Source organism: Colletotrichum aenigma, assembly GCF_013390185.1.
Source record: "Colletotrichum aenigma strain Cg56 chromosome Unknown KSG_Cg56_contig09, whole genome shotgun sequence".
Lineage (NCBI taxonomy): Eukaryota > Fungi > Ascomycota > Sordariomycetes > Glomerellales > Glomerellaceae > Colletotrichum > Colletotrichum aenigma.
Window position 1 is genome coordinate 1,728,810 of NW_023500915.1, and position 26,796 is coordinate 1,755,605.

Genomic DNA, 26,796 nt, shown 5'->3' on the forward strand with positions numbered 1-26,796 from the left:
GTTTGGGTCGGGGAGGACGGGGAATAAGCTGTGGGTTCGTGGAGGCTATTACGGTAGAGGGATGGGAGGAGGAAAAGAGAACTCAAGAGACGGATGGTGGGATGGGCAAGAGGAATATTAAGTAAATTAGGGGAGTCCCAGGCAAGGCAATTTCATCACAAAAAAAACGTTGTATCCGTATTGATCTTCCTGGGGGGCGTGGGCGGTCGCGTTCCCAGTCGCTCACTCTTCACTCTCACTCGCCTCATCTACTGGGGGTGGGCAAGACGGGGGCTAAGGAGCTAGAACGAGGATCGCGCAGAAACCAGCGAGGGGAAGGGGGGTGGAGGACTACACTGACTAGGCCGAGGAGGGGAAACGGTGGCGCGCGCCGCTAGCGAATGGACGACCAAAGGCCTGATGGGCCAGACAGACAGGCAGAGAAAGAGAGAGAGAGGCCGCGAGACACGGAGAGAGAGGCAGGCAGAAGGACAAGAGGGCTTTTTTCTCCGGCTGAGGAACCAACGCGAGTGGAGGAGAGTGATGGGTTTACGGGTTATGAGCGGGTCTCTTCAGGGGTCGTCTTGGGCCTGGGTTGACGGTCGAGTTATGGAGATTGATGAGGCTAACGAACGACCCATGGATGGGGAGAGAGGGTAGCAGCAGCGGCGGCGACTGTGAGTGTGCAGTGCAGGTGGTGTGGTACCCCGTCCGTCCTCTGCAGCTCGTCAGGAAAAGGAGAGTGGATTTGGGGGGAACGGACATGGTGATGGCGTCAAGCCCCGGTCAGACGGTTACAGGAGCATTGAGGAGGAAGAGAAGCGAGACGGGGCCACTGAATCAAATCCAGACCGAGCATCTACTCTAGGAGAAGCAGGCCGCGGTCTGGAGACATGCGCAGAAAGAAGGAAGGGTCAAATCATCAAAAGATGCTGGTGACCTACCAACCTGGAGTTCCCATGCCGCTATCCATACCACGACATGCCTAACCCCAGCCCAGATCTTCCCACTTTTGATTGTGGAAGAGCAGCTGGCTGCTGCTATGGATACCACAACCGCATCTGCCCATCCTTGCTTGAACTCTGCGGGAAGGGACGGACGCCGTTGCGCGCACCGCGCGCGTCCTTTGTGTTTCTCAGCTTTCCAGCCCCAAAGACGGGTGTTTCTGGAGAATCGAATCGGGTTCTTGGGGTTTCTTTGATAGGAAGACGGGGGAATGCCTAGGAATTGTTGGCAAAGGAACCGACAACTCGGGGCTGAGACTAGGCCCCTTCCCCAAAGCCTGCCATCTGTCTCCCTGCCTCGTCACCCCCCTCGACCAGCTTTGTTATGAGGGCTCACTCTGGCTCAATGCAACTGTGCAGAACCAGAAGTGATGATGGTCCGATATGACAGAAACGGAGAGAACGAGCACCATGCACAGCAGAACGGCCGACGGAAAACGAGGTTCAAAAAACGGGCCATGCGAACATGGGGCCCGGACGTCGAGATGAAGTCTAATCTTAGGGGGCCAGCCCCGATATGGCAGATTGGTGATTGGTCGGCAGCTGGGCCAAAAGCCCCTGGTTGGCCCTTTTTTTCTTTTCTTTCCCGCGGGCCAAGAGAGAAGGGGGACAGCAAATAATTGGACCAGGGGGGGCGTGCGGCTTTCGAAGACGACCTTCGAAGGATGGGGTTACACCGAGATGCAAGTGCCGTCCGTGGCGGCATGTCCGTATTGGTTGGAGAAGACTCGTGTTGTGCTGCCGTGGAGAGACGGATGCAATGCGAGTGCAAATATCTCTCTACAGAGGCAGAGCTCGTGGAGCAACACAAATCGTTCAACGTCAACCGTCAACGTCCATCAGGTATTCCTCCTGCATGGCAGAATGCGATGGATGCATGCATGCACATCTGATCTCAGACGACGCGGCCGTCGCCTGTCGTCTGGTGTTTTACCTGTAGCTTTGACCCTGTCGAAGAAGGTCGCGCACGGCTGTCGGGGATGGCAATAATTGGGATTACGGCCTACGTCTGTCTGATCCCAATGTTGCTACATCAGCTCGTGTGCGTTTTTCGGGCAAATATGAAATAAACACAACGCGTTGCTTTTTGACTGGTCCGGTCCGGCCGCAAAATGTCGTTGTTGGGCCTCGGGCAGCTTGCTGGATGGTGTTGTGACTCGTGTCGTGTCCAGCGTCGTGTTTCTCGTGTTGTCCCCAAGGCTCGCTGCGCCCCGGTTATTCTGGCCCTGCTGATTCGCCACTCGCATTCTTCATTATCATGGGTATTGGTTGTTCGATAGACTGCTAAGGCGGGTAGTTTGGCGTCGTGGAATTTCTCTCCTCCAAGAATTCTAGACATTTTCTTCAATGACAAGAATCCGATCCGGGCTGTGGCACTAATGGCTACAGGCAAGCATGCAACGAAGCCGTCTGAACCGCAGTCGAAATTCTCTACCCCAAGATTCTAGACTCCGGTACCAGTCATACGTGAACGCAGGCTAGATTTCAGAGACGACAGCAAACCCAAGACGCTGCTTGTTCGTCTGTCGTGTTGGTCCCTCTCTGCCGCCCCGTTGCTGACGGTCTAGGTGGCGCACTTGCCCTAGCCGCTGCTATTCTTGCTCCTCCGCATATCCAGGGTATCCGCTTCATGCAAGTCTTCGTTTTCTGCGTGGACTAACTCATGAAGAGGTGACATTGGGGATGTTGTCTCACAGAAACAACCACTCACTTAGTCTGTCCAGCCACCACGCCTGCTCCCCCCCCCCTCGTTTGTCTGTCCAAGGTCGCAAATACGAGGTGCGGTACTGCATTGTGGTTGCCGGGGCGGCTGGCGTTGCATCGCGGAGGCAGCCTCCGGCGATGCGCCACTCCCCGCTGCAACTGACACCGAGGGCCCGCCGAGACCGGGAATCTGAGTGATGCAGTCGGATCGAGACTGGCGATTCACTGTCTACCCCCACGACTCGTTCGAAGGCTGCGGTTCAAGATGGCACGCCGTCTCCAATTGCGGCTCTCCTTAGAAATACGGATATCTGCAGATTTCTTAAACACCCATGGCCTGTCCTTCTACGGGTCTGGATGCGCGACAGAGGGATCGACGTGGAGACGACCTATCAAATGGCATCCTCGAAGGTATCACGGCTCGCTGCTTTAGGTTGTGAATTTAGGTCCGAAGGCAAGACAGGCACATCCGATTCGTCGGGTATCATTCATGACTAAACCAAGCCACAACGCTCAAATTGGCCTGGAGGCCCCTCTCCTCCTGCATCGTTCATTATCATTAGACACATTAACCACAGCCGGGGATCTTCATCTTAAGGGCCGGTAAACGGGCCGCCACCGGAACCGGAGCCAGCTACATCTCGGGCCTATCGCTGGCTCAGCTGCCTCTTCATCTCCCCATTCTCCCTCTTCAAGACCTCCAGCTGCGCTTCCAAGCCCTCCATCCTCTCCGCCGCGCCCATGCTCATCTCCTCGACGATCTTGACGAACCTGAACAACCGAAAGACAATGACGAGCGAAGCAATCTCCTCAACGATGCCATGCGACAACACGTCAATCACAAAGCTTGCTATGATGACGACCCCGTCGAGCAGATGAAACCAATCCTTGAAATATCTGGGGTGGCCGTTAGTTATGCCGCAACGTCAAGCGCCTTGGAAAAACTCACCGGAGACCAAAAGCGAACACGCATAGCATCAGCTCGATCATGAACATGCAGCTGAACACAAGCCCAGCGATCGTCAGCCCTTCGCGCGTGTCTCTGACCCACGGCTCGTCCTCGCGCTTCATGTCGCAGGCGACGAGCTCGATGAAGATGTTGGCCAACAGCGCTGCCACGTCCAGCGACACCAGCGCGAGCACGGCGTAGTGCTTCGTGCGAGACGAGAGGATATCCTTGAGGCTGGTACGGGACTCCGTGAGATGCTGCCTGAGGGGAGCCGGCCGGTTGGTCTCGCGAAACCCGCTGAAGCTCCAGAGCAGAGGCCGGATTGCCTCCTCCTCGTCGGTCGCCATCGCTGCAGTTTCAGGCGTCGCCTTCTCCGACCATTCGGAACGGCGAGAAAATGGCGAGATTTGATTTCCGTAGTGATATGTTTCCTGTGTTTCTCTCGGGGACGCGGTCGCAGCCTTATCTGGACGGAGACCCTGTAGAGTAGGAAGCTCACGCGCGCGGCGCAAGAAAATGAGAAGGCTGAGAAGGAAGCCCAAATGTGGTGGTGCTGGGCCGGGACCGCCGATGCGGTTGCTGACGCAGTGTGTCTTCGGCGACGTCACACGTGGGCGACGACGACGGGACAGGCGAACCACGGGGTCCTGAAGGGCTGACTAAGTGCAGCACCAACCTCCTTGGCAGGTAAGTTTGCGAACTTCAGACCGGCTATCCGGCCACGAGGACGAGGCTCCGGGGGATGGATGGGGTGGCTTCGGTTATCGTCGTGCCGATGAGCTCCGATGTTTTGTCTGTAATTTGTCGTCGCAGTTGCCGTTTGTCGTTCGCTTCGTCCTCCCGAACCGCCGTCGCTGTGGAGCGCTCTCGGGGCTCCCCCGTAGCGGAGGACGGGCGACTCGGGGCGACTGGGGGATCAAAGGTTGGGGGGGCGATGCAAGATGCGATCTTATTTTGAGTGCCCAGAGGCCAGGCAATGGCTCGGCGCTCTTTGGTCGATCGTACACATGCGCTCCCCCGCTATGACAGCACCTGTGGGAATTTGCAATGTAACGTGGTCAGGGTTGGAGCATGACGTAAGTTTGAGCATTGAATTCTAGAAGGTTGACATTGAAGATGCCGAGCCAATTTGATATACGTTCAATTCTCTATAGCATGGGAGAGAGAAATTCAGCGAAGGTCAACCCTAGGTCGTTACCACCGAGCCAGAAAGCATGGATGTCGGAGAGCGAGACGTGGATGGCAATGCAACGGGAATGAGAAAGACAAAGGCCCAAAGGCCACTGATTTGTCGTCAAACCAGAACATTGAAAGGGGGCCTCGGTGCCTGATTTGCTCAAATGAAGCTGCCTTATACACAAATCATGGCAAAGAGGTCCGTCGGCTTCGATGACAACAAAGAGCAGAGCTCTGAATATGAACCTGGTCCAAGGGAGACAGGAACTTTTGTGGCATCTGCCTGGCAAGGGGCGCGACCGTCTTACCAAGCAAAATGCTCGCATACCGCCAGGGTGAAGGCCTTTCTGAGAGCATATCCTGGGGTTTGTTGCCATGTTTCTGAAACAAGTTAGGTAGAGGTCTTGCTGAGATAGGTGGGCAACAGTGAAAGGTCCTGAAGGTGGTTGACTTCAGTATGGAGCTCAAAGTAGACAGCAACAGCAGGTGCACGCCACTGCAGCTGTAGCTGTATCTTACCCTGTGAGCTCCACGACCCCGCTGGACAAGGTGTTTGAGCAAGGAGCTGGCAACCATGGGGAACCGACCTGTACGCATAATGGTGCTGCCAGTTGAACGTCATCTAGAAACCGCATATTCAACTTGGAGATATCTTCTGCTTGAACCCAATATATCTTCAACGTCCCCCCTTCCATTCCAGCTTCCCAAGCTCAGACAGCTCCAAACCCACATTTGTGCAAGATCGAGATCTGGAAGCTCTTATCGGTCTTATCGGGGCGCCACCGGCTAAACCGTGGACCAATCTCCCTGGCCATTTTTGGACTCGAACCTTGGATACCTTTCGACGGACGTCTGCCTCACCTCGCCTCGCCTCGTCCGCCTCGCCATCGGCTTCAATCCGTTCCCTACCTTGCACAAGCAGCTGCTCATCCATCCAACGCAGGGCAAGAGTTTGCTCCTGCAGTTGCCAGAGTCGTGAGTACCTTCCCTCGGCCGCCGCATAATCGTAGCAGGAGCTAGTCCTACTAGGAAACCCCTCCCAAGGCTGCCGGTCGCCTTACTGGCGCGTCTCTGCCTTGGCGCACGATTCAGCCATCTCTGAAGCTTCCCCAAACATCATCACTGACATTCCTCTTCCAGACGCTTTTGCATCGTTTTCAAATCACCAGAGACCGCAGCCATGGCGGACGTCAAGCCCGAGGACAAGCCTGTGGATGATCACAGCGCCGAGAACAACAGCGTCGCCGACGATGAGAACAACCACGATGAGGTGCGCAAAGACAATAAGCCTTCTACGGCCCTTAGGCTTCGCGTAGTAAGAGGAGGTTAGACTGACCAAGATGATGAACGTAGGAGGAGGAAATCTCGGCAATGAAGCGACGTGTCGCCGAGATGGAAGAGGAGGCGGCCAAGCTGCGCGAGATGCAAGCGAGCCTGAACCAGCAGGCCCAAGACCTCAACACCGACGACAAGCAAGACGTCGACAGCCGCAGCATCTTCGTCGGCAACGTTGACTACTCCGCCTCCCCCGAGGAGATTCAGGCGCACTTCCAGAGCTGCGGCTCCATCAACCGCGTTACCATCCTGCTGGACAAGTTCACCGGACAACCCAAGGGGTACGTGTTTTGCATTTCTTGACGCCCTGCAGGGCCAGCCGCGGTTGGAAGCAGCAATGTGCTAACATGCTCTCGCACAGGTACGCCTACGTCGAGTTTACCGAGCCCAGCCTTGTCGCCCAGGCCCTCGTTCTGAACGAGAGCATCTTCAAGGGTCGCAACATCAAGGTCGTTCCCAAGCGGACCAACGTCCCTGGTATGTCCAGAGGCCGCGGTCGCGGTGGATTCCGTGGAGGTCGCGGCGGCTTCGGCGGCCGTGGTGGTGGATTCCCTCCCCGCGGTGGTGGCTATCGGGGAGGTTACCGTGGCCGAGGAAGAGGCGGATACTCCCCGTATTAGGATGCCGGGGTGTACCCCTCGAAGCCTCGACCTGCGGCCCCGGCCTCGGCCCCGTGAGGGCTGGGCCGCCGACAGGACTGCAATTCGATTGTACCATACAGGATCCGGTAGGGCAAGGGAAGCTCAACAAGGCGTTCAGGGATAGGTCAGACCTCTGCAAACACACAGAGTCGATAGGTTTTCAGTTCAGTGAATCCAAGTTCCAGTTACAAACGTTGTATGATCTACGACTGCGTCATCCAGATGGTCTTGCATCTGGCGTTAATGGCTCGAGATCGATCCAGATGTGAACCGTCAACCCCGGAGTCGGTCGGTTACGCTCGTTCATTGTAAGCAGATCTCGACGCCAAACGCGGATCGAACGGACTGTAACCCTATACAAGGGGGACAGCGTTCGAGTATGTGCAGTAAACACCATGAACAGGGGTCAAGAAGCGTGATGGAACACCAAACGATTAATCGCGTAGTATCCGCAGGGTCGGAACGCCACGAGACAGGACGGACGAGCCTAGCGGTGCCGCCTTTCCGCGCGTGGCCCACGACGTCGCCCGATCCGGGCGGGGCGCAGGCTTGCCGGACGAGAGTCGCTGACATGTCGCGGGAGTCCCCATCTGCCAGCTGACACACACGGCCCGGGGGATGTATTTGCGGCCTGTTCTCTACACTACCTCAGGGGGCCTCAATTCTCAGGGCTACTGAATTTTGTACGGCCTGGAACTGACTACCTGGGGCGAGAACATCGTCTTTGAAATGCTCAGCGGTAGGCTAACTAGCACCTGGCCGGGGCAAGAAAGATGGTGCACTTTTCATACCAAGGATTGGACGCAGCGTCAAGTATGTCTGCGGCACGTGCTGCTAGTTGTATGTGAAGCGGTTCTCATTGGGTGAAGTTGAGGGCAGGAACTGGTTCGCTTTCCCGTACGTCTTGCTTGGTCTAGGAAGGAGAGGGACTTTTGCGATAGGACGGATTTTTGTCACCAAGGTTATGTTATTTATGGCACACACGATGGATGGCCCCGATGATGGATGGATGGAGCCTGGGGAGGGGGCCGGAGGGGAGGGGGGACGGGCTGGACGTGCCGGGCGACTATCATGCTAAGGGCGATTTGCGGGTTGGATGTGCTCGAATGCCTTGGGCGTCCCTTTTTGTTCCTGAGGACCACGAGCTCTCTTGCTTTCTTCTGGTTCAAGGGCTCATGCTGGGACGGACGGGAGAATTATGGGGGGTTTTGCTTGCTGATGGAAGGACGCACACCGGCGGCGCATGAGGTTCGGGAGTATGGAGGGAGGGCGTTGATGGGACGAGGAACAATGCGCTGTTTCTGGTTTGGGTTCACTGTCGGTACATGCCTTGATCTCTTTGGCCAAGAAAGCAGGGCCGGCCAGGGCAGTAGCCAGCGGTCTTGCTTTCTAATGTTGACAGCCGTATGAGAAATGCCTTTTTTGCCTAGGATGATTGATGATTTGTTGATTAGTACTGATTAGAAAAGAGCCCATGTGACATTGCCATACTGATGGAAAATTCTGGCCCTCAAGATTGAATTCGCCACGAAAGATTATGTAAAGAGAGAGACCGGTGCTTGCTTCGCTCGCTCAGAGGTTCTAGATCTTGGTGGACGGCCCGAACTGAGGGGCCTACCAAGACCTCTTGGGCTGGGAGCACGGCAAGGGCAATCGTCAGGGTACCGCACCGTTCAAACCGGATGGTACCGTGTGCAAACATGAAGTACCCTGTGTTTGCTTGGCGGGGGGTAGCGAAAGTCAAGGTAAGGTCATGTCAGGCAAGGGGACGATGGGGGGATTTGGCAGCTCTCTTGCATCTAAGACGAGCATCCGAAACACGATTGGGAACAGCGTTTAAGCAGGCGGCCTGTCGCCCTTCGTCTGCTTCGAACCTGAGGTGTGCTTTTCGTTCGGCATAGCCTGCGGTGATGAGCTGAGAGCTAGGTGCACTACGGACGGTTTCTGCCCTGGTCGCGACGGGATGTCGCTTTTAGTGACTGCGGTTAAGGTGAGGTACTTGCTTTCCTCGCATCGGTTGTCACCGGTTGCGTGGCCCAGCAACAGCGCGCGGGATGGATGTTGCAAGGAGGGGCTGTCGACCTGTTTCTGAAGCACTACGTCAGGTACAGGGCGCCGCTACCACGGGAAGAGGGAGGGAGCCAGGAAGACGGACGACGACGACAACAACGACAGCGGACAGGGGCTTACGGAAGGTGGATTTGAGTGCGAGCCTGGGCCGATGTCGATGTCGATGTCGATGTCCGTGTCGATGTCCGTGTCGATGTCGAGGGACTGACTTACCGACTGGTTGCAGCGGTGGATAAGAATAGAGGCAGGCCAGTACAATCAGGGAAGACAGCGGTGCAGTCTGCGGAACACTTTGCAGGTAACGTGCTCCCGCCTGGTAAGATTGTCTGCAGTTCAAGAATCCCATCACCAACCAACAGCATGCTTCTCCGAGGCACCTTTTGTAGTATCTCACCTGCCCCGGCACCTTCTTATGGCCAGCCGTGCTTTTGGATGTGCTTGTCATCCATCCACCCAGCAATTTGCAGGCCCTGCCTTCTGGGGCAATCCCCAGGACCTATTCTGAGAACAGCCCCTCCTCTGATACTGATGTCGAGATACCTTTCGAGAAGCAGTGGATGTGTTGAAGCAGAATCGAGAGCAAGTGACCAGCACAGCGAGCAGTTTCTTAGATAGATGTACATGTCTCTCAAACTCTCTCAAGCCAGAGGTACTCCATGGCTACCTTGAAGCCCCGCCGACGCCTAACAACTCGGGCAGAAGACTGGACCGATGGAGTGAATTCGCCATTTGCACTGCCAGCCATGCCATGCTCCCCAAGTTGCCTCCAGTCGCCTGCTCCAAGTCTCCTTCAACTCACCTGTGCTTACCTGCCTGCCTCCCCTGCTGTCTGCAACTGAGTCTACCAAAAACCTGGGGCCTACCACCACCGCAATAGTTGCTGCCAATGTTACCTACCTACCCTACCTGACTCCATACCTGTGAACGTAGGTGTCTTTTGTACGGCGGCTGCAGCTAAGAAAGATACAGGGCCCTCCACTACTTGAATGGGCTCCCTGCTAACGCTGGTGGACGAAAAGGTACCTGAGGTAGGCCCGGGGTACTTCCAGGTTGCCTAAGGTACCCAGCTGCGGGACGGGCCAAGGCTCCTCTTGCCTCTGTGTCCCTCTCTATGCCTGCCTACCTACCTATGGCCGCTGACTGGTGACAGGACGCTCTGCCTACCCACCTCCTACCTCACCTCCCGCATCTCTCCTAACAACCTTCTTTGCCTCACTGCGCACTTCCGACCGGAGACAATAACCCACTCGCACACACATACCGTTTGACAAGCGCTCAGACGGGGGCGACTACCAAAACACCAAACTCGCTCCATCCTGTCAACTTCCCATCGCCAACCTCCCTCTGCAAACGTTCGAATCCGGTCGGCGAATCGTTCTCTCACCGCACGACTTGATCGGCGAGAAAACCCCTCGTTCTCCTCGCTCTGCCTGACCATCGCTGGCCCGATACCAGCCCAAGCATCTTTAGCATACCATACGTTACCTACAAACCAACTTGGCCCTTCGCTCGGGCTTCCCGCCCGCCGCCGCGTCACCTTATCATCCACCGTAGCCCCGAGGAACCCCAAAAACCCAGCCCACTTGGCTATTCGAAGCGGGGGGTTTCTGCACTGCACAGCACAGCACAGCCTCAGCTCTGCCTTTGCCGTCGTCGTCAATCTCAATTCCCGTTCGCATCATCTCGCCGTCGCTGCACACCTTTGCTGCGTGCATCCCGTCCTCGACCGACGCCAGACCTACCCCGTACGATCGCGATCCGGTATCCTCAAACAAGTTCCGCAGATCATTCGTGACCCCTCACCTGTTCCAACACTGGGCGACTCTCGTCTGGACACGACAAATATTCTGGGAGTTGATACCGTTGTCGCTGGACATCCTGCGACGAAATGAGTTCCTCCCGCAATGATGCCGGGCAACCCAAGTAAGTTTGCTCCTGCTTGGCCGGACCCATCTTCATGGACTCTGGTCATTCCGATGTCATCAAAGCCGGGAAGCATAACGATAACTAACTGTCACTGCCCGTAGCCGCAAGCCCAATCTTCGAGTAACGAGTTCGTCATCTCCGCGTCGGCTCCCCGCGCTGCATCGACAATTGCTAACTTCGACACAGTCATCGCCGCAGATGGCCTCTACAAGCGAGATGTCTTCCGTACGTAGTCCTCGTCCCCATCGTACTTCACCATGTTGATTAACACCGTCGACAGGGTTCCCGGATCCCTTCGCTGTCATTACCGTCAACGGAGACCAGACCAAGACTACAACGGCTCAAAAGCGGACGTTGAACCCATACTGGAACGAGAGCTTCGATCTGTGCGTAGTGCTCCGGACATGTCTCGTGCAAAGCATCATCGCTGACAAACCACAGCCACGTGAATGAAGACACCATTCTCGCCGTCCAAGTATTTGACCAGAAGAAGTTCAAGAAGAAGGATCAAGGATTTCTCGGCGTCATTAACGTTAGAATCGGCGATGTTATCGAATTGGCACCCGACGCAGATGGTAACGCTCTTCTCCTCGTCAGCTTGTTTCATCCTGTAGGACGTGACTAACCCGCTTCCCGCCGTAAAGACCAGATGCTCACGCGAGACCTGAAAAAGTCGACCGACAACCTCGTTGTCCACGGAAAACTAATAATTAACCTTTCTACGAACCTCTCTACACCCGCTCGCGCTGGCCAGGCCTCGTCCAGTCGTCCCTCTCTCGTCCCGCCCGCTCAAGGATCAAACATTTCGTCGCTCTCCGCCCCGCCGCCCGACGGCAGACCGGGCTCCGCCATGGGCGCTCCCAACGGGGGGCCGGTTCCTGGCTCTCAAGTCAATCTACCGCACCGCCCGGCTAGCATGACGTCAACCGGCCCTGCGCCTGCTGCAAATGGAGCCGCAGCTCCCGCGAGAACCACCGCCAGTACTCTCAGCCCGTTTGAAGATGCGCAAGGCCGACTGCCGGCGGGATGGGAACGCCGGGAGGATAATCTGGGACGGACATATTACGTTGATCATAACACGAGAACGACTAGCTGGAACAGACCTACTGCCACCGGAGCTGTGGAACAGAGAAACGAGCGTGAAAACGCAACCCAAGTGGAACGCCAGAGACATCAGAACCGAACGCTTCCCGAGGACCGCACCGGTGCAAACTCCCCGACTCTCCAGGCCCAGCAACAAGCGGCCCAGCAGAACGCGAACAATGCCACGATGATGCATACCGGCGCCACGAGCCCGGGTACTGGCGAGCTGCCTCCCGGTTGGGAACAGAGATGGACGCCGGAGGGACGACCTTACTTCGTGGACCACAACACCCGGACTACCACCTGGGTGGACCCTCGTCGCCAGCAATACATCCGTATGTATGGCGGCCAGAACAACACAAATGGCACCATTCAGCAACAGCCCGTATCCCAATTGGGACCTCTGCCTAGCGGTTGGGAAATGCGCCTCACCAACACAGCAAGAGTCTACTTTGTGGACCACAACACAAAGACGACAACTTGGGATGACCCCCGCTTGCCATCATCCCTGGACCAGAACGTGCCTCAGTACAAGCGAGACTTCAGAAGGAAGCTTATCTACTTCCGCTCGCAGCCCGCTATGCGCATTTTGTCCGGCCAGTGCCACATCAAAGTGCGGCGCTCCCACATTTTCGAGGATTCTTTCGCAGAGATCACTCGGCAGTCTGCTACTGATTTGAAGAAGCGTTTAATGATCAAGTTTGACGGAGAAGATGGTCTGGATTACGGTGGTCTGTCCAGAGAGTTCTTCTTCCTCCTTTCCCACGAGATGTTCAACCCCTTCTACTGCCTTTTCGAGTACTCCGCCCACGACAACTATACCCTCCAGATCAACCCCCACTCCGGCATCAACCCGGAGCATCTGAACTACTTCAAGTTCATCGGCCGTGTCGTTGGATTGGCCATTTTCCACCGTCGTTTCCTCGACGCGTTCTTCATCGGTGCCCTGTACAAGATGATTCTTGGCAAGTCGGTCGTCCTCGCCGACATGGAGGGTGTTGATGCCGATTTCCACCGTTCGTTGCAGTGGATGTTGGACAACGACATTTCTGGCGGTATCCTGGAGCAGACGTTCTCTACAGAAGACGAGCGATTCGGTGTCATGACCGTCGAGGATCTCATTCCTAACGGACGTAACATTGACGTCACGAACGAGAACAAGAAGGAATACGTTGATCTTATGGTCAAGTGGAGAATCGAGAAGCGTATCGCGGAGCAGTTCCAAGCCTTCAAGGATGGCTTCCACGAGCTCATCCCTCAGGACCTCATCAATGTCTTTGATGAGCGTGAGCTTGAGTTGCTCATCGGTGGTATTGCGGAGATCGATGTCGATGACTGGAAGAAGCACACTGACTACCGCGGATACACTGAGTCTGACGAGGTCATTCAGTTCTTCTGGCAGACGATTCGCTCCTGGGATGGAGAGCAGAAATCGCGTCTGCTCCAATTTGCTACGGGTACATCACGTATTCCGGTCAACGGTTTCAAGGATCTCCAGGGAAGCGATGGACCGAGAAGGTTCACTATTGAGAAGGCGGGTGAGATAAACAACCTTCCGAAGGCCCACACATGGTAAGCTCTGTTATTTTCGCAGCCGATATTCGTCGCTAACCCATGCATAGTTTCAACCGTCTGGACTTGCCGCCGTACAAGAGCCTCGAGATGCTGCAGCAGAAGCTCACCATTGCCGTTGAGGAGACCATGGGCTTTGGCCAGGAGTAGTTGCAAGCAGAAGCCTGTCCGAAAATTGCGATCCTTATTGTTATCCGGTTCGACGTAGGCTCAAGACTTGCATCATGCCTTATGGTCACGCGTCATGGCAATGGACCGGCCCGGAGCTGTCGTTTATGTGAATTCTGCAGCATCAATTTCATTCGGAAGTTCGGCGTGCGGTTAGGGATATTTGGAATAAACCTTCTCTTTCTCCTTTCTATATGTGGGGGGCCGAGGAAGTGACGATGAGACGACGAAGCCGTTCGAGTCAAGAGATCGAAAGAGAGCGAGCAAGAGTGTGGAAGAATAGGCTGTGTTGTACCAAAAGCTCCTTGGGTGCGGCGAATTTGCATGGGTAACCTAGAAAACTGCGAAGTGCGTCGCAGCAAGGAGATAATACTTGCCTTGGAAAAGCTGCAGCCATACGGAGCCTCCAAGGGCAAGAGGCGGAAACGAGCTTGCCATAGGGCGTCGACGCATTTGATCATTACGGGCATCACAACTCCAATGTGTAACCGCATCAGACATATAGGTAGTTATATATACACATCACATGGACTTGTGGAATTTTGATTGTTCTGCATCGACCCGTCTGGCAGTACTTTTGCCGTGTAGGTGGTCTTCCAATTCTGCCAAGGTCAGTGATGTTTGTTTTTTGATTGCGTGGAACTACCTGGGGGTGCTTCAACCTTATTTACCAGCTCGAAAGCCTCGGTCCCCAGGATGCCATTCCCAGTCGAAGTATTCACCACAACGGCACCATCGGAATAAATTTTGTCACAGCAGTCAGCGGCCACAGGCCATAAACAAAGTAATCGTGGAAGCAGAACTTGTTTAATCTACAATCCATCCGCGGCTTGTCTACCGAATGGATCCTCCGCATATGTACACAGACGCACACGCATACAAAAGAAAGAAAGCCCAGCCTCCCGGATGCTCCCCCAATGGATGCCATTTTGCATATCAGCCTCTCTCCTGTAGGATCATCTCTTCTCTCTTCGATCCGTCTCTAATGGCTAAATGGCCAAAAGGCCACGCCCAAATTCTTCCCACGCACCGGCATTCCACCATGCATACACCACCCATGGAACAGACGGCAAATAATCTACTTGCGGTACCACATGCGGGTGATCTTGGTGTTGCGCATCTTACGCTGGAGCTGGAAGATGCCGTACATGAGGGCCTCGGAGGTCGGGGGGCAGCCGGGGACGTAGACGTCGACGGGGACGATGCGGTCGCAGCCGCGGACGACGGAGTAGCTGTAGTGGTAGTAACCGCCTCCGTTGGCGCAGGAGCCCATGGAGATGACCCAGCGGGGGTCGGGCATCTGGTCGTAGACTTGGCGCAGGGCGGGGGCCATCTTGTTTGTGAGGGTGCCGGCGACGATCATCACGTCGGACTGGCGCGGGGAGGCGCGGAAAATGATGCCGAGACGGTCCTGGTCGTATCGGGGCGTGGAGAGGTGCATCATCTCGACGGCGCAGCAGGCGAGACCGAAGGTCATGGGCCAGAGGGAGGACTGGCGGGCCCAGTTCGTTATTACGTCGAGGGAGGTGCTAGAATGTGTGTGTTAGTTTGGCGCGGACGGAAGAAGGTGTTTGGTGATGTGGCGAGTAGGGAGATTCTTGCGGTCGAGGGGGGAGCGCTTGTGGGTGATAGTGGTGATGAGGGGTGGTTTTGCGTACAGAGCATATTGCAAGACGCCCTTGGTGGGCTCCTGGCTGGGCAGGGGAACCTCCTTGCGCTCCTTCTTGATGAGACCGCTGGCAGAGTGCGGCGTGACGGAGCTGGCATCCTTTCGTGACGAGCTCGAGATGGAGGCGGCGGCGACACGGATGGGCATGAGGGACGCGGTCGGCCTCGCTACGGGTGCCAATTGAGGTCAGCAATGTCCACACACGTTATCGCAATCGCTCTTCGTATTCATTCTGAAGTGCTGCGGGCGGGCCTGATGGCGATTGGGTTGTGGTTGGGGATGTCGGTCTTCGTCGTCTTCGTGGGATTCCCGCGAGGGAGTTTCTTTTCGGGCGCTCGGGTGTCGGGCCGGGGCAAAGGCTTACCTCGCAGGGCCATTGAGGCCGCTGTCCTCGTGGAGGAAAGCATCTTTGAATGTGACGATAGATTTTGGTGAAGGACAGGGGAAGGTGCGGCGGTGATGGAGTGGAGAGGTGTCGTTCGTCGAGGGGAGGGGCGGTGCGGCCGGCGGAGGACGGGGGGGAGTTCGCTATGAATGCGTGTGTCGGCGAGTGGTCGACGTCGTCGATGGTTTTCGCCTCTTCTTTTTCGGGCGGTTCGCTAATATTGCATTACGGAGCTCTTGATTGGCTGGAGGGGGCCGGGTTGGTCCGGGTTTTTGGCTGTGGTGGTTAGGTAAGCTGTGTGGGGTCTCCAACTTGGTTCACTTGGGGTTGTTGATCCGATGGAGTCAATGATGTGGTCAGTTTATTGCATGCATGTTCATTGGAGGTCTATAATTCCGAGTTACTGAAGAAAAAAACGTCTTGAAGACCGAATTGCCACCAGTTTGGTTTTTTTTTTTTTTTTTCCAAGAGCCAGGTATCAAGTGGCTGCAAAAGGTATAGCGTTTCTCAGATTTGGATATCTGAAGACGAAGTGGACGTGTCATCGGTGGACGCAATGACACATCTACGTTGTCGGGCTCTCAAACGGCATCCAGGCAGCAAAAACGGCCCTTGGCTCACACGGATGTTCTCACATAGCCAAATTTGATTCAATAGTCGATTAACACATTATTAATTAAAAATGGGGAATGCGATTACTGTCAGTTTGTAGGGGGACTTTTAGTAGCGTGGCGACCTTGCAATCAACCTGAGTTAGCTCAATGTTCCACTATGTGGTGTGAGTTGATAACCTTTCCGCTTATTGCTTCTTGACTATTCTCTTCTTCTAGTTTTGAATTTGAGAGCGTATATACGCAATAAATAAAGTCTTTAGCATGAAAGAAAGGTAATGTTGCTGTAACTACAGAGATGGCATGATTAGTTCATGATGTTTCGTTGAGACGGCCTATTTCCCCTATGCCAGAGCGACTAATTTTCATGTAGATTCATATCTAAGTCTGCTTTACTGTTTTCATTGTCCTTACTACTATTGTCATTACTACCGTCGTCGTCGTTTGTCATCGCCTTCGTGTAACGTCGTCGTCGGCGTTATTGTTATTATCGTCCTCCTCGTTATCGTTATCGTCGCTTTCGTTGTCCGTGATATAAGTGCTTCAGTACGCAGGAATAGCCACCCAGACACGGGGGGGAAATAAGCGTTCTTTCTCATTACGCCCTTGACTGAGAATAGATGGAAATCAATATGTTGCTACACTATTAATATCATGGTTGATTCCTCTACCTATTGGCCCAACACTGCATTTTCTCCATTGTATCGAGGCTCATTCGACCGTTGAGGAATGCGAGACGAGAGTTATGGGGCCGTGCAGAGGTCAGACCTAGTTGTTCAAATTCCTGCTCCAATACCACCAGATTTCTCCAGTAACCACAAAGCAGAAATGCATATTCGACAAACACAATCATTCAAACGGTCTCGTCGTTGAGGTCTGCCATGCCTTCCACCAGCATTGTCTGCGAGTCTAAGACAGCAGCTGCGGTTCAAATTTACTCACTTAAAGTGGCTCGGCGCAATCTCCCCCACCACGCAATCATGTCCCCACGTCAAGCGAACCAGGGTCTGCCACCGCGGCGCATCTACTGGTAAAGGGGTTCCTGAGCCGCGTAGCCTTTTACGAAAGCTACCCGCAGCATATGGCCTTCGTCATTCGTGGACGACGGAGGGTCTTTGCTTTCGTGGACCGACCTTCGCTTCTCCTCTGTCGGTGTCGAACATGGGAAGCCGGCCGCACTTCGAAGCCCCCACGGTGACCTGAACCTGATCTTCCCCATCCAAAGAGCGGAAGAAGTCTCGTACTCAGTCGCCATGGTGTGGCAGACAATCAACAGGCCGCCGCCCAGCAGGTCGCCCATGTTCCTGCTCAAGGGTGTGCTGGTTGTCTTCATCCTGTCGCTCATCCTGACGAGTTCCTACATCTACCGCGACACAATCACTCAGAAGGCCTCCACGATCAAGTTCACCGACGGCGAGGCGACCGACTATTTCAAGTACCCGTTCAACTCGAGCGACGCCAACGCGAACCCGATCGACTGGCTGATCCACGATGCGCGAGCGAGGCAAGATGCGGTCCTCCAGAAACGGAGCCGCACGCTGCATAATGCCGCGCAACGCTACCGAGAGCGGCGCGGACGGCACCCGCCTCCGGGCTTCCCAGAGTGGTTCCGCCATGCCGAGGAGACCCAAGCGATTGTTATTGAGGAGTTCTTTGACCGCATCTACGACGATCTGAAGCCCTTTTGGGCCGTCGAAGCCAAGACGATTGCAAGCCAGGCGAACGCGGCGGAACATGTGATTCGGGTTCGGAATAAGAAGGTAGCGAGCGAAGGAGGCACCAAGGACGAAGGGGACACCAAGCACGAAGGAGATATCGAGGGGAGGGGGCCTTGGCTGGAACTGTGGAAAGCGCTCGTGACCGAGTTTGAGGAGTATCTTCCAGACGTGGATATGCCCATCAACTACGTGCACGAGCCCCGCGTGTTGGTCCCGTGGAAGCTGAAGGAGAAGTACTTGGCGAAGGAGGAAAAGGGACGCAAGATGCCTATGAAGAACAAGGCTACGAGCGGCTACAAGGGTCTTGCGGACGTGGGCAAGTCGTACTCGAAGGAGTGGACGAGCGACGATCGTCGCAAGTACTGGGATCTGGTGCGTGAAGCATGCCCCGAGGGCTCCCCTTCCAGGAATGTACCCGCGGCAACAGATCTTTCACTGCCGCCAACGCTGCCATATTCGTGGGAGGCACCGTTTGCTCGACAAGGCTACGTCCAGAATTTCACCGGTTCCCAAGATCCTTGTGTCCAACCCCATCTACGTTCGCTCCATGGGACTTTCGTGGAGCCGCTGAATGTCAACACCACAAAGGACCTCATTCCCCTCTTCGGCGGCTCCAAGCTCCGCGTCAACTCGGACATTCTCATCCCGGGTGCCATGTACCTGTCCGACGACGAGGCTTACACGGGGGGCAGCTCACATGGCCCGGCATGGCCAGACAAGCTCGACCGCCTCACATGGCGCGGCATAGGGTCCGGCGGTCTGACACAGTCAGACAACTGGATGCACTTCCACCGTCAGCGCCTCGTCGAGATGCTCAACGGAACGACCGTCCGTGGCATGGAGGCCAACGACGTCCGCGCCATGACATTCGACATGCCTCCTCTGGAGCGTTACAACACCACGCGTCGCCGCGAGAAACGTCTAGGCGACTTCCTGTCCGGATTTGCTGACGTGGGCTTCACCCATTTGTCGTGCGGGCCCAGCAATGACCGGCGGAAGGAGTGCGACTGGCTCACACCGCACCTGTCCGTCGTCAATGCGACGCCTATGGCAGAGCAGTTCTCCAGCAAGTTCCTCCCCGATGCGGACGGGTACAGCTTCAGCGGCCGCTTCCGCGCGTTTCTGCTGTCGACGAGCGTGCCGCTCAAGGCGACGGTGTACGCCGAGTGGCACGACGACCGCCTTGTGCCGTGGCTTCACTTCGTCCCGCTAGACAACACGTTCCAAGACCTCTACGGCGTTCTGGACTTCTTCACAGACGGAGATGACGCTGCGCCCTCGCAGTGGGATGTGCACAAGGTTCTGGGAAAGAAGAGCAAGGGCGATGACGCTGCGAGATGGATCGCCGAGCAGGGTAGGGATTGGGCGGGAAAGGTACTCAGGCGCGAAGACATGAGGCTGTACGTGTGGCGGCTGCTGCTTGAGTTTGCCAGGCTGTGCGACGAAGAGAGGGATACGCTGGCCTACGTGGACGATCTGCCTTGACGTCAAAAAGGAAGGAAAAAGAGAGTTTACATAGACTGCCGTGTGTGCGGCATGCGCATATATGACATATCTGGGGCAGGGAGTCAAAAAGGAGAACCGGCGTTCGGGCATTTTCAAAAGAGTGGACGCATGGCGAAGGCATATTCCCCCCCGCCATGGAAGAGATACATGACCGCCCTTTTACATACACAACAAACAATTAATGATCGTTTTTCAAGGTGGTAATCGCTTACTCGCAAGGGCAGCGCCCCTCGTGAAGCTTATTTTCGCGCGCTTGGCAGCCCCCAAATGCTTGTTGGCGCGGAGGTGGAGGCGGAGGCGGACTGCCCCAAAGGTTTTCGCCGCTTACCTTGGCAAGGAAGGTGGCTCGTCCCGTTCGGAGGCACAACACCCAGTGAGCTGGTTTGCCTTTAGCCGGGAAGTTTGTTCGCGATCACGAATTGAGGACGCGGAGGTGAGATTTTGCAGTTTGTCCGTGCAAAGTGCCGCGTGAGTCGGCCAAGTCTTGAAGATGCGCCCGCCGCGGGTGGCATGGCGCCGAGGCTTAAATAACGTGGCCGGCCCCATCCAAGGGTCGGCCGTGATATGATTATGGGCGGAGGCGCCGGGAGCCTACCGGGAAGTCTGGTTGGATGTAAGTTTCCGTGCGATCGGCACCCCGTCGCCCTGTCGTACTCTTCTGTAAGACTTGTGCGTTGGCACATGAGAGACAATGCACCCTCAAGGATTTTCATATAAGCTGCAACGCGACCGGACCGTTCCTTAAAAAAGGTGTCAGTGGCCGTTGTCACATCAACTGAACGTCGAGGCGACTAAACGACAACCGCCGAGTCCCGGTGTAAGTCGTGATCAAGATGCATGTTTGCGCGATCCCGCAACAGCCGATATCCCACCCGGGGCCCCGATCACCGACGTGGCCGGCGTCTTGGCGGCGATGGAGTCCGAAGAAGCCGTGGAGTTCGAAAGTCGCTGCCGGCGCTGCCCCGCCGGCGGGAAACGGGACAGTCGTTCGCAAGAACCGAAGGGCGCGTCTGACGTCTTCTTTTGTAAGTGGTTCGTGTGTGCGTATAATGATCTCGCCTTGGCGTGCAGTCGCGGTCACTTACACATATCTCAGATGAGTCGAGGGAATAAGAAAGAGTCGCAGGCCGCCTCGCGACAACAATTTTACAGCATCGAGAAGGAGCAGCATCGCTTCTACAGCGTCGAGAAGGACTTTGACGACGCGTCCACGATGGCGAGCACGCGACAGTCGGAGGACGCGCCGCTGCTGGAGATTGACGAGAAGGTCTCGCCATGGATCGTCGAAACTTCGCGACCACGATCAATGAGGAACACCCGTTGCAGGATCCGCCGACTTCTCCGCTTGCACCGTCGTCGTCCTGGTTCGAGGAGCGGCGGTAATGCGACAAAATCGCCGAGGAAGGCGAAGAAGACGCCGCAAGAGCCCGTCAAGACGCATGAAACTATCATTGACAAGGGCAACGGCAGCTTGAGTCAACACTGGGCGTACAACCTGGCCCTTGGACTTGCGTGGTACATGCCCGCGCCTTACGATATGATGCCCGTGGGGTATCCGTCGCGAGTTTTCTGAGTTGGGCATGAGTGCTGGCACATTTGTATGAAGGAGGTATAGGGACATGAAGGGTCTCAGGTCTAGGGAGAATGGAGTCATGGAATTTGCTGTGTCGGTCTGTGTTTGCTTCTCACGGATAAGTGCTTTCTGTCCAAAACGATCTTCTCCTTTTTCATACGGACACTTAGCAGGATCGATCATTGCCGCAGCAGATAACTTCATTCCTAATCAAAAATAAAGATCAAATGGCAAAAGAGTTCACCCACCGGTGTGGGCTAATCTCTGGTGCACATTCCGGGAAATTCGATCGATCGGTAGTTTTTGCCTGTCGTCGCGTAGGCTCGAACCGATATCCTCCACACCACCCTCCTTTATCCTAGACCTCATACCATTCCACCACCGAGCGGGTAGGGCGTCCCCTACCCGCTCGTGATGGTCTCGAGGTGAAATAAATCGGAAGTAGGACGTTCGCATTGTTGTGTGTTCGTAATGGGACGGGAAGGGAAGGGACGCGTGGTATCAGGGTGCTGCGCGCCTTCTACATCTCAACGTCCCGGGGAACCACCACAACTACTTCGCCTCTGCGACGGGTTAAAGAGAAGCGCTTCAAGGCGAAAATGCGAAGCTCCCCCACGAGAAGGACATCACCTGTATCTTAATAAAATAGAAACACCTTGGTGTTTACCTCCATCTATCCCGCCTATCCCAGATGCCCCCCCCATCACGACCTTCAGCGTCCTTCCTTTTACTGAGGTTTCCCAGGTCGCCCATCACAAGCACTATATACATGTTAGATTTTGTTTTTGCGTCCGCTGTTATCCTTGCTTTTCTATCCCCTCCCATTTTGATCTCTATTTCTTTAGTCCCCCCTTCTCCTGTTCCTTCTTTCATTATGACAGAAAGCACCCCAGCCGAGGAGACTTCCAAGACGGGCACGCAGACACTTTTTCACTCCATTTTAGTGCTCAATTTTTTTCAACAAATAACCATGGTGAACACACGGCGGTAGATATCTAAGTGAAGAAGGATATATTATTAGTGTGTCCCTCGCCAGCTTGGTCGCGTCTCGCTATGTGTGATGCCCAGTCTATTACATACACCGTCTTGATTTATGATCCCCACCTCTCCTCGAAGTTATTTGGTACGTATTATCAGAAAATGCAACATCAGAATGAGAAAAAAAAACAGGCTTCAAAATGCTAGCTCTTCGATAACAGTGTCATTTGGCAGCGACAGTCAGGATCGTAAGTGGCACATGGGTGACAGCGACACCTTGCGAGGAGGTTGCTGAAAGATATCTGGAGAAACAAACCACTTTCAAATTTGTAAAGGCGGAATATTGAGCAATCCTGAATTTGTTGTAAATGTGAAGCGAACGGCACCACAAAGGACGTTGACGAGGTGAGGTTGGTCAGTTCATCCACAACAGCGACGTGATTGGGCAAGAGCGTTGAGGAGCCTTTATTTGGACGGGGGCGGGGCAGGCGCTCCACCAAGGCGGGCCCCATCTCAGTTATCGCGCCAACTGACGTCTAGCTGCATCGGAGAGAAGCAAGGGGACTCTACCAGATTACCAAGCACCAAGATAAACGGCCCTCAACACGTGGTGACACTAATGTCCGCCATCAATCAATCATATACATGGCGCTCGCTGGTCAAGTAACTCATGTGATGCAGAACTAGTGCGGCTTCCAACCAACATCCCCTCCTCTTGTTTCGTTCTTGGATTTTTTTGAGTTCACTGCCTGCCTTACATCGTTGCGCAAAGAGGAAACCAGCTACCCCGCCAGAGCTTCAGCTTCCGCTTCCATGGGTAACGCCGAGCCTGGCCAGTGCAACCATCCGAGATAAGGGCATTCTGGCCGAGTAGAAACCGCATCGCCATGGCGGATGAAGCGCATGTCCGGAGACGGCAAGGGGACGTCGAGTCGCTCCCCGATGAAGCCATCGCGACGGAGACGACGACGCTGCTGAACTCCGAGACGAGCTCTCGGACGCTCCGAAACGGGTCGCCGGCCGGCAGCAGCGGCCGAGGCCGGGACTCGGACGGAGAGGAGGACCATGATGCGCCCAAACAGCCCATCGGCGCCGCTCGGGCCGTCGTTCTGATGGTCAGCGTCTGGATGCTCATCTTTCTTCAGGGTAAGACTTTCCGGCAGTGATCTCCTCTGAGGCCGATGTGAGAGGGAAGTTAACACTCGTATTCATCGGCAGCGTCAAACACCTCCGGCATGACCATGACCCAGTCCGTCATCGCGGAGGAGCTCAAGGCCTATGAGGGCGCCATGTGGTTCACGAGCTCGTACCTTATCAGCATGGCCTCTCTGGCCCCTCTGTTCGGGCGTCTGGCGACCATCTTCCCGCCGCGGTATCTGGTGATGCCCCTGGGTGGCTGCTTTGCGGTCGGCGGCGTCATCACCGCCACGGCGCACTCTTTCTGGGTTCTCATATTTGGGAGGATCGTGACGGGCATGGGCGGTGCCGGCATCATGACCTTGTCAGTAATTCTGGTGCTGGAGTTGGTCGATAAGAAGAGGCGGGGCATTTTTGTCGGGCTGGTGAATGCCGGCTTCACGATTGGGCTGTCGTTTGGTGCCGTTGTGTACGGAGCGCTGTTGCCAGTGATCGGATGGGTTCGTCTTCAAGTTCTTCCGCTGCTGGTGGTCTTCCAAACTGACAACAACATAGAGAGCGCTCTTTGGGGCCCAGACACCAATCGGCATCCTCGCCGGTCTCGGCGCCTTCCTCACCATCCCCAAGACCCTCAGCTCGGAGCAGGAAACGAAAGCGCAAGGCAGGTCGGTGACCCAGAAGTTGGCCTGTATCGACTATGCCGGCGCCTTCGCACTCGTGAGCACCCTTGTCCACCCCCTCTCTTCTTACTCACCATACTAACCCGTAAGGTCCTGACAATCTCTCTCTTCCTCTACGGTCTTTCCGGCGACATCCAGTACCTCCCCATACTCCTCTCGCTCTCAGGACTCGCCCTCTTCGTCCTGATCGAGTTCAAAGTCGCAACCGACCCCATCATCCCCATCGCCATCCTCTCCTCCCGCGGCGTCCTCTTCTCCTGCGTCGCCCAGCTCTTCTTCATGTCCATCCGCTGGACCCTGCTCTACTACACCCCCATCTTCGTCCTCGCCGTGCGCGGCTACGCCCCGGCCATCGCGGGCTCCATCCTCATCCCCACAAACATCGGCTTCGGCTCCGGCGGGCTCATCGTCGGCTGGCTCCACGTCCGCCGCAACGGCGCCTTCTGGCTGCCCTCCGTCGTCGCGCTGTCGTGCTTCGCCGTGACCATGTTCGGACTCTCGCTCGCCGCCACCGCCGACGGCGCCCTCTGGACCCTCGTCGCCGCCGTCGTGCTCAACGGCCTCGCCACCGGCGCCACGCTCAACTACACCCTCGCGCACCTGCTGCACCTCAGCGCGCCCGCGGAGCACTTCATCTCGACCAGCCTGCTGGGCACCTTCCGCGGCTTCGGCGGCAGCTTCGGCACGGCCATCGGCGGCGGCGTGTTCTACCGTCTGCTGCGCTCGGGGCTGGTCGAGAGCTTCATGAAGCTTGACGGCAAGGGGATGCTGAGCGCCGCGAGGGAGGAGCTAATTACGAAGCTGATCGGGAGCCCGGCGCTGGTATTTAATGGCGGACTGAAGCCGGCGGAGCACGCCATCGCGGTGGAGAGGTACGCGGGCGCGTCGAGGGGTACATGGCAGGCTGCTGCTGCGTTGGCTGTTGTTGCGGTGTTGATCCAGGCAGTGACGGGGCGGACGAGTCCTGTCGGGCAGAAGGAGGTTGACGATGAGACGGAGGCGAGGGCGGCGTTGATGGAGAATGAGGGCGTCGGGGAGGCTTAGAGGTAGGGCTGCTCCGCTCTAGGGATTAAGGATATAGAAGGAGTTGATGTGGTTGCTGGGGACAAGTTCATTGGATGATTTTCGTTATCGGCATTCATCCTTTGTATATGGATATAGATCTATGACGTCTACATAGATAGATACCTGGGGTGTGATGAGTCCCCAAACTGTACATTGTACATCGCCGAATATCAGGATTATATACCAGCTATAGATAAGACGGCTAAAGACCTGTATGCTTCAGAACCACGACTGCGATGGCTGAAACTTCGATTTGTATCATAGAAAAGGCCACGGCTTCAGCTCGCGTAGACTAGGCAATCGCGTCTCAACATCGGTCGTGCTGCAAGAGCATGTCTCGGACGATCAATCATCTCCAGAATCGACGCGGGAGAAACACGATGTCATGTGAGCGTGGATGCCTGGGGGTGGCTTGGTGGCTTGCTCTTGGTCCAGGCAGCTGAGGCCTCTAACGGCGATCGGAACAAAACAGTTGGATGTGGGCTTACGGCCTGGGCTTGCGGCTGAGAGAAAGAGACCAGCTACGAAGATACCGGCGGTAAAGTAATATCCTTAAATTGAGCACAGAGTGCCCTCATTCTCTGGGACCGCGGTTGTGAGCGTACGGCATATTCAGGGTCACTTCACTATTACGAATAGACAACATCACTTCCACAGTTTGTAAAAATGTCTTCAGACGGCACCGCCTGCGCACCGCCCTACGGGCAAATGACTTGGCTCGAACTACCAGTCACTGATGCGGCCCGAGCCGCCAGGTTTTACACGGCAGTATTGGGCTGGGAGTGTCCAGAGACTCCCATGGCATCGGTGACGCCGTGGGTGAAGACGGTGCATTTCTTCAACAAGGGCAACCTCCATGGGGCATTCTTGCTCATGGAGGGGAGCAACCGCATCTCAAACGTCGACGAGGGAAGGCCGGAGCGTATTCCGGTTCTGCCGACGTTCGCGGTGAAGAGCATTGAGGATACGGTCGCAGAGGCGGAGAAACTGGGTGAGAAGCTGCACATGTAAGTAACCGGTGCTTCCCGACCTCGATCCCTTGTGCCCATCTGCAAAGATGACTGACAGCGATCATCCAAGGCCCAAGACTGCAATTGGCAACGGGATGGGTTTCTTCTCTCGGTTCATCGACTGCGAGGGCAATCTGGTAGGTATCTGGGCTCAGGAGTAGGTGTCGTCATCGGTCGAAAAAGATCGAGTCTCGAGTCTGGCGTCTTCAATGCAGTTGTATTCCTCGCGTCGTTCTGGCCCTGCTGCGTCCTGGCCGGTGGGAGAGAAAGGTCAAAGTCGTGTCGTTGTGCAGACGCCGCCCTCCTTCGCTTGCAAGCTCACTTCTCGTTGTGAAGCTCCGCAACCCTCTGGGGGCCATCCCGCCTATCCGGGCCGTCTTGTCCTTGGCATTGGTGCATGTCGGTTGGTGAGTCGAGAACAGCCGGGCAGAATGGCTTGCTTCTCTTTTTATGTTTTGTACTCTGGAATCTTGGCGTACATGTGAAGCGGTGAAACTCAATGCACCGCTCCACCTTTTGCGCCGTATCTAGGTTTATCCACCAACGGAGGCAATTGAAATCGAGATTCCGATCAGAGATGATTCTGCACCAATAAGCTGTATTGGAATAGGAGTCGTGTTGTGCTTCCGATTGATTGCGAGAAGATTTGTTTGCTGGCCAAGGACCACGAGGTTGAGAAGTTGAAACTTTGAAGATTGGGCCCCAAGACTTTGTCTTCGTGTTGCGAGCGTCAGGATGAGGCGATGGTTGGGGTTGTCGTCCTACGCTAGCGGGATCCGGACGGCTGTAGACGGATATCCACGAATTGTCTTCAATGGAGTATATTGAGAGTCCACCGACATGATGTGATGGTCGAA

At 55.6% G+C, this 26,796-nt stretch overlaps 7 protein-coding genes across 7 annotated transcripts; 5 read left to right on the forward strand and 2 right to left on the reverse strand.

The window, feature by feature from the left end:
• Nucleotides 1-3,334: 3,334 nt before the first annotated feature.
• hvcn1 (Voltage-gated hydrogen channel 1) lies at nt 3,335-3,983 on the reverse strand (the record flags this gene model as incomplete). The annotated part of the gene is made up of 2 exons (XM_037328393.1): nt 3,335-3,584; nt 3,637-3,983. 2 exons carry the CDS (start codon nt 3,981-3,983, stop codon nt 3,335-3,337), a joined length of 597 nt encoding a protein of 198 aa, XP_037173470.1.
• A 2,009-nt stretch (nt 3,984-5,992) lies between these two features.
• pab2 (Polyadenylate-binding protein 2) lies at nt 5,993-6,767 on the forward strand (the record flags this gene model as incomplete). Its single annotated transcript, XM_037328394.1, has 3 exons — nt 5,993-6,127; nt 6,166-6,428; nt 6,509-6,767. The coding sequence occupies 3 exons, from the start codon at nt 5,993-5,995 to the stop codon at nt 6,765-6,767; spliced, it is 657 nt and encodes a 218-aa protein (XP_037173321.1).
• Nucleotides 6,768-10,746: 3,979 nt separating this feature from the next.
• Nucleotides 10,747-13,589, forward strand: RSP5-0 (E3 ubiquitin-protein ligase RSP5; the record flags this gene model as incomplete). The annotated part of the gene is made up of 7 exons (XM_037328395.1): nt 10,747-10,781; nt 10,886-10,911; nt 10,971-11,009; nt 11,065-11,170; nt 11,226-11,359; nt 11,429-13,439; nt 13,490-13,589. 7 exons carry the CDS (start codon nt 10,747-10,749, stop codon nt 13,587-13,589), a joined length of 2,451 nt encoding a protein of 816 aa, XP_037173320.1.
• A 1,096-nt stretch (nt 13,590-14,685) lies between these two features.
• Nucleotides 14,686-15,423, reverse strand: CGCA056_v013152 (NADH-ubiquinone oxidoreductase 19.3 kDa subunit; the record flags this gene model as incomplete). The annotated part of the gene is made up of 2 exons (XM_037328396.1): nt 14,686-15,136; nt 15,167-15,423. The coding sequence occupies 2 exons, from the start codon at nt 15,421-15,423 to the stop codon at nt 14,686-14,688; spliced, it is 708 nt and encodes a 235-aa protein (XP_037173323.1).
• A 2,102-nt stretch (nt 15,424-17,525) lies between these two features.
• On the forward strand, nt 17,526-19,475 carry CXT1-1 (Beta-1,2-xylosyltransferase 1; the record flags this gene model as incomplete). The annotated part of the gene is made up of 1 exon (XM_037328397.1): nt 17,526-19,475. One exon carries the CDS (start codon nt 17,526-17,528, stop codon nt 19,473-19,475), a length of 1,950 nt encoding a protein of 649 aa, XP_037173322.1.
• Nucleotides 19,476-22,934: 3,459 nt separating this feature from the next.
• On the forward strand, nt 22,935-24,908 carry dotC-0 (Efflux pump dotC; the record flags this gene model as incomplete). The annotated part of the gene is made up of 4 exons (XM_037328398.1): nt 22,935-23,193; nt 23,266-23,684; nt 23,740-23,901; nt 23,955-24,908. 4 exons carry the CDS (start codon nt 22,935-22,937, stop codon nt 24,906-24,908), a joined length of 1,794 nt encoding a protein of 597 aa, XP_037173325.1.
• A 687-nt stretch (nt 24,909-25,595) lies between these two features.
• On the forward strand, nt 25,596-26,100 carry CGCA056_v013155 (uncharacterized protein; the record flags this gene model as incomplete). The annotated part of the gene is made up of 2 exons (XM_037328399.1): nt 25,596-25,936; nt 26,010-26,100. The coding sequence occupies 2 exons, from the start codon at nt 25,596-25,598 to the stop codon at nt 26,098-26,100; spliced, it is 432 nt and encodes a 143-aa protein (XP_037173324.1).
• Between the last annotated feature and the right edge of the window lie 696 nt (nt 26,101-26,796).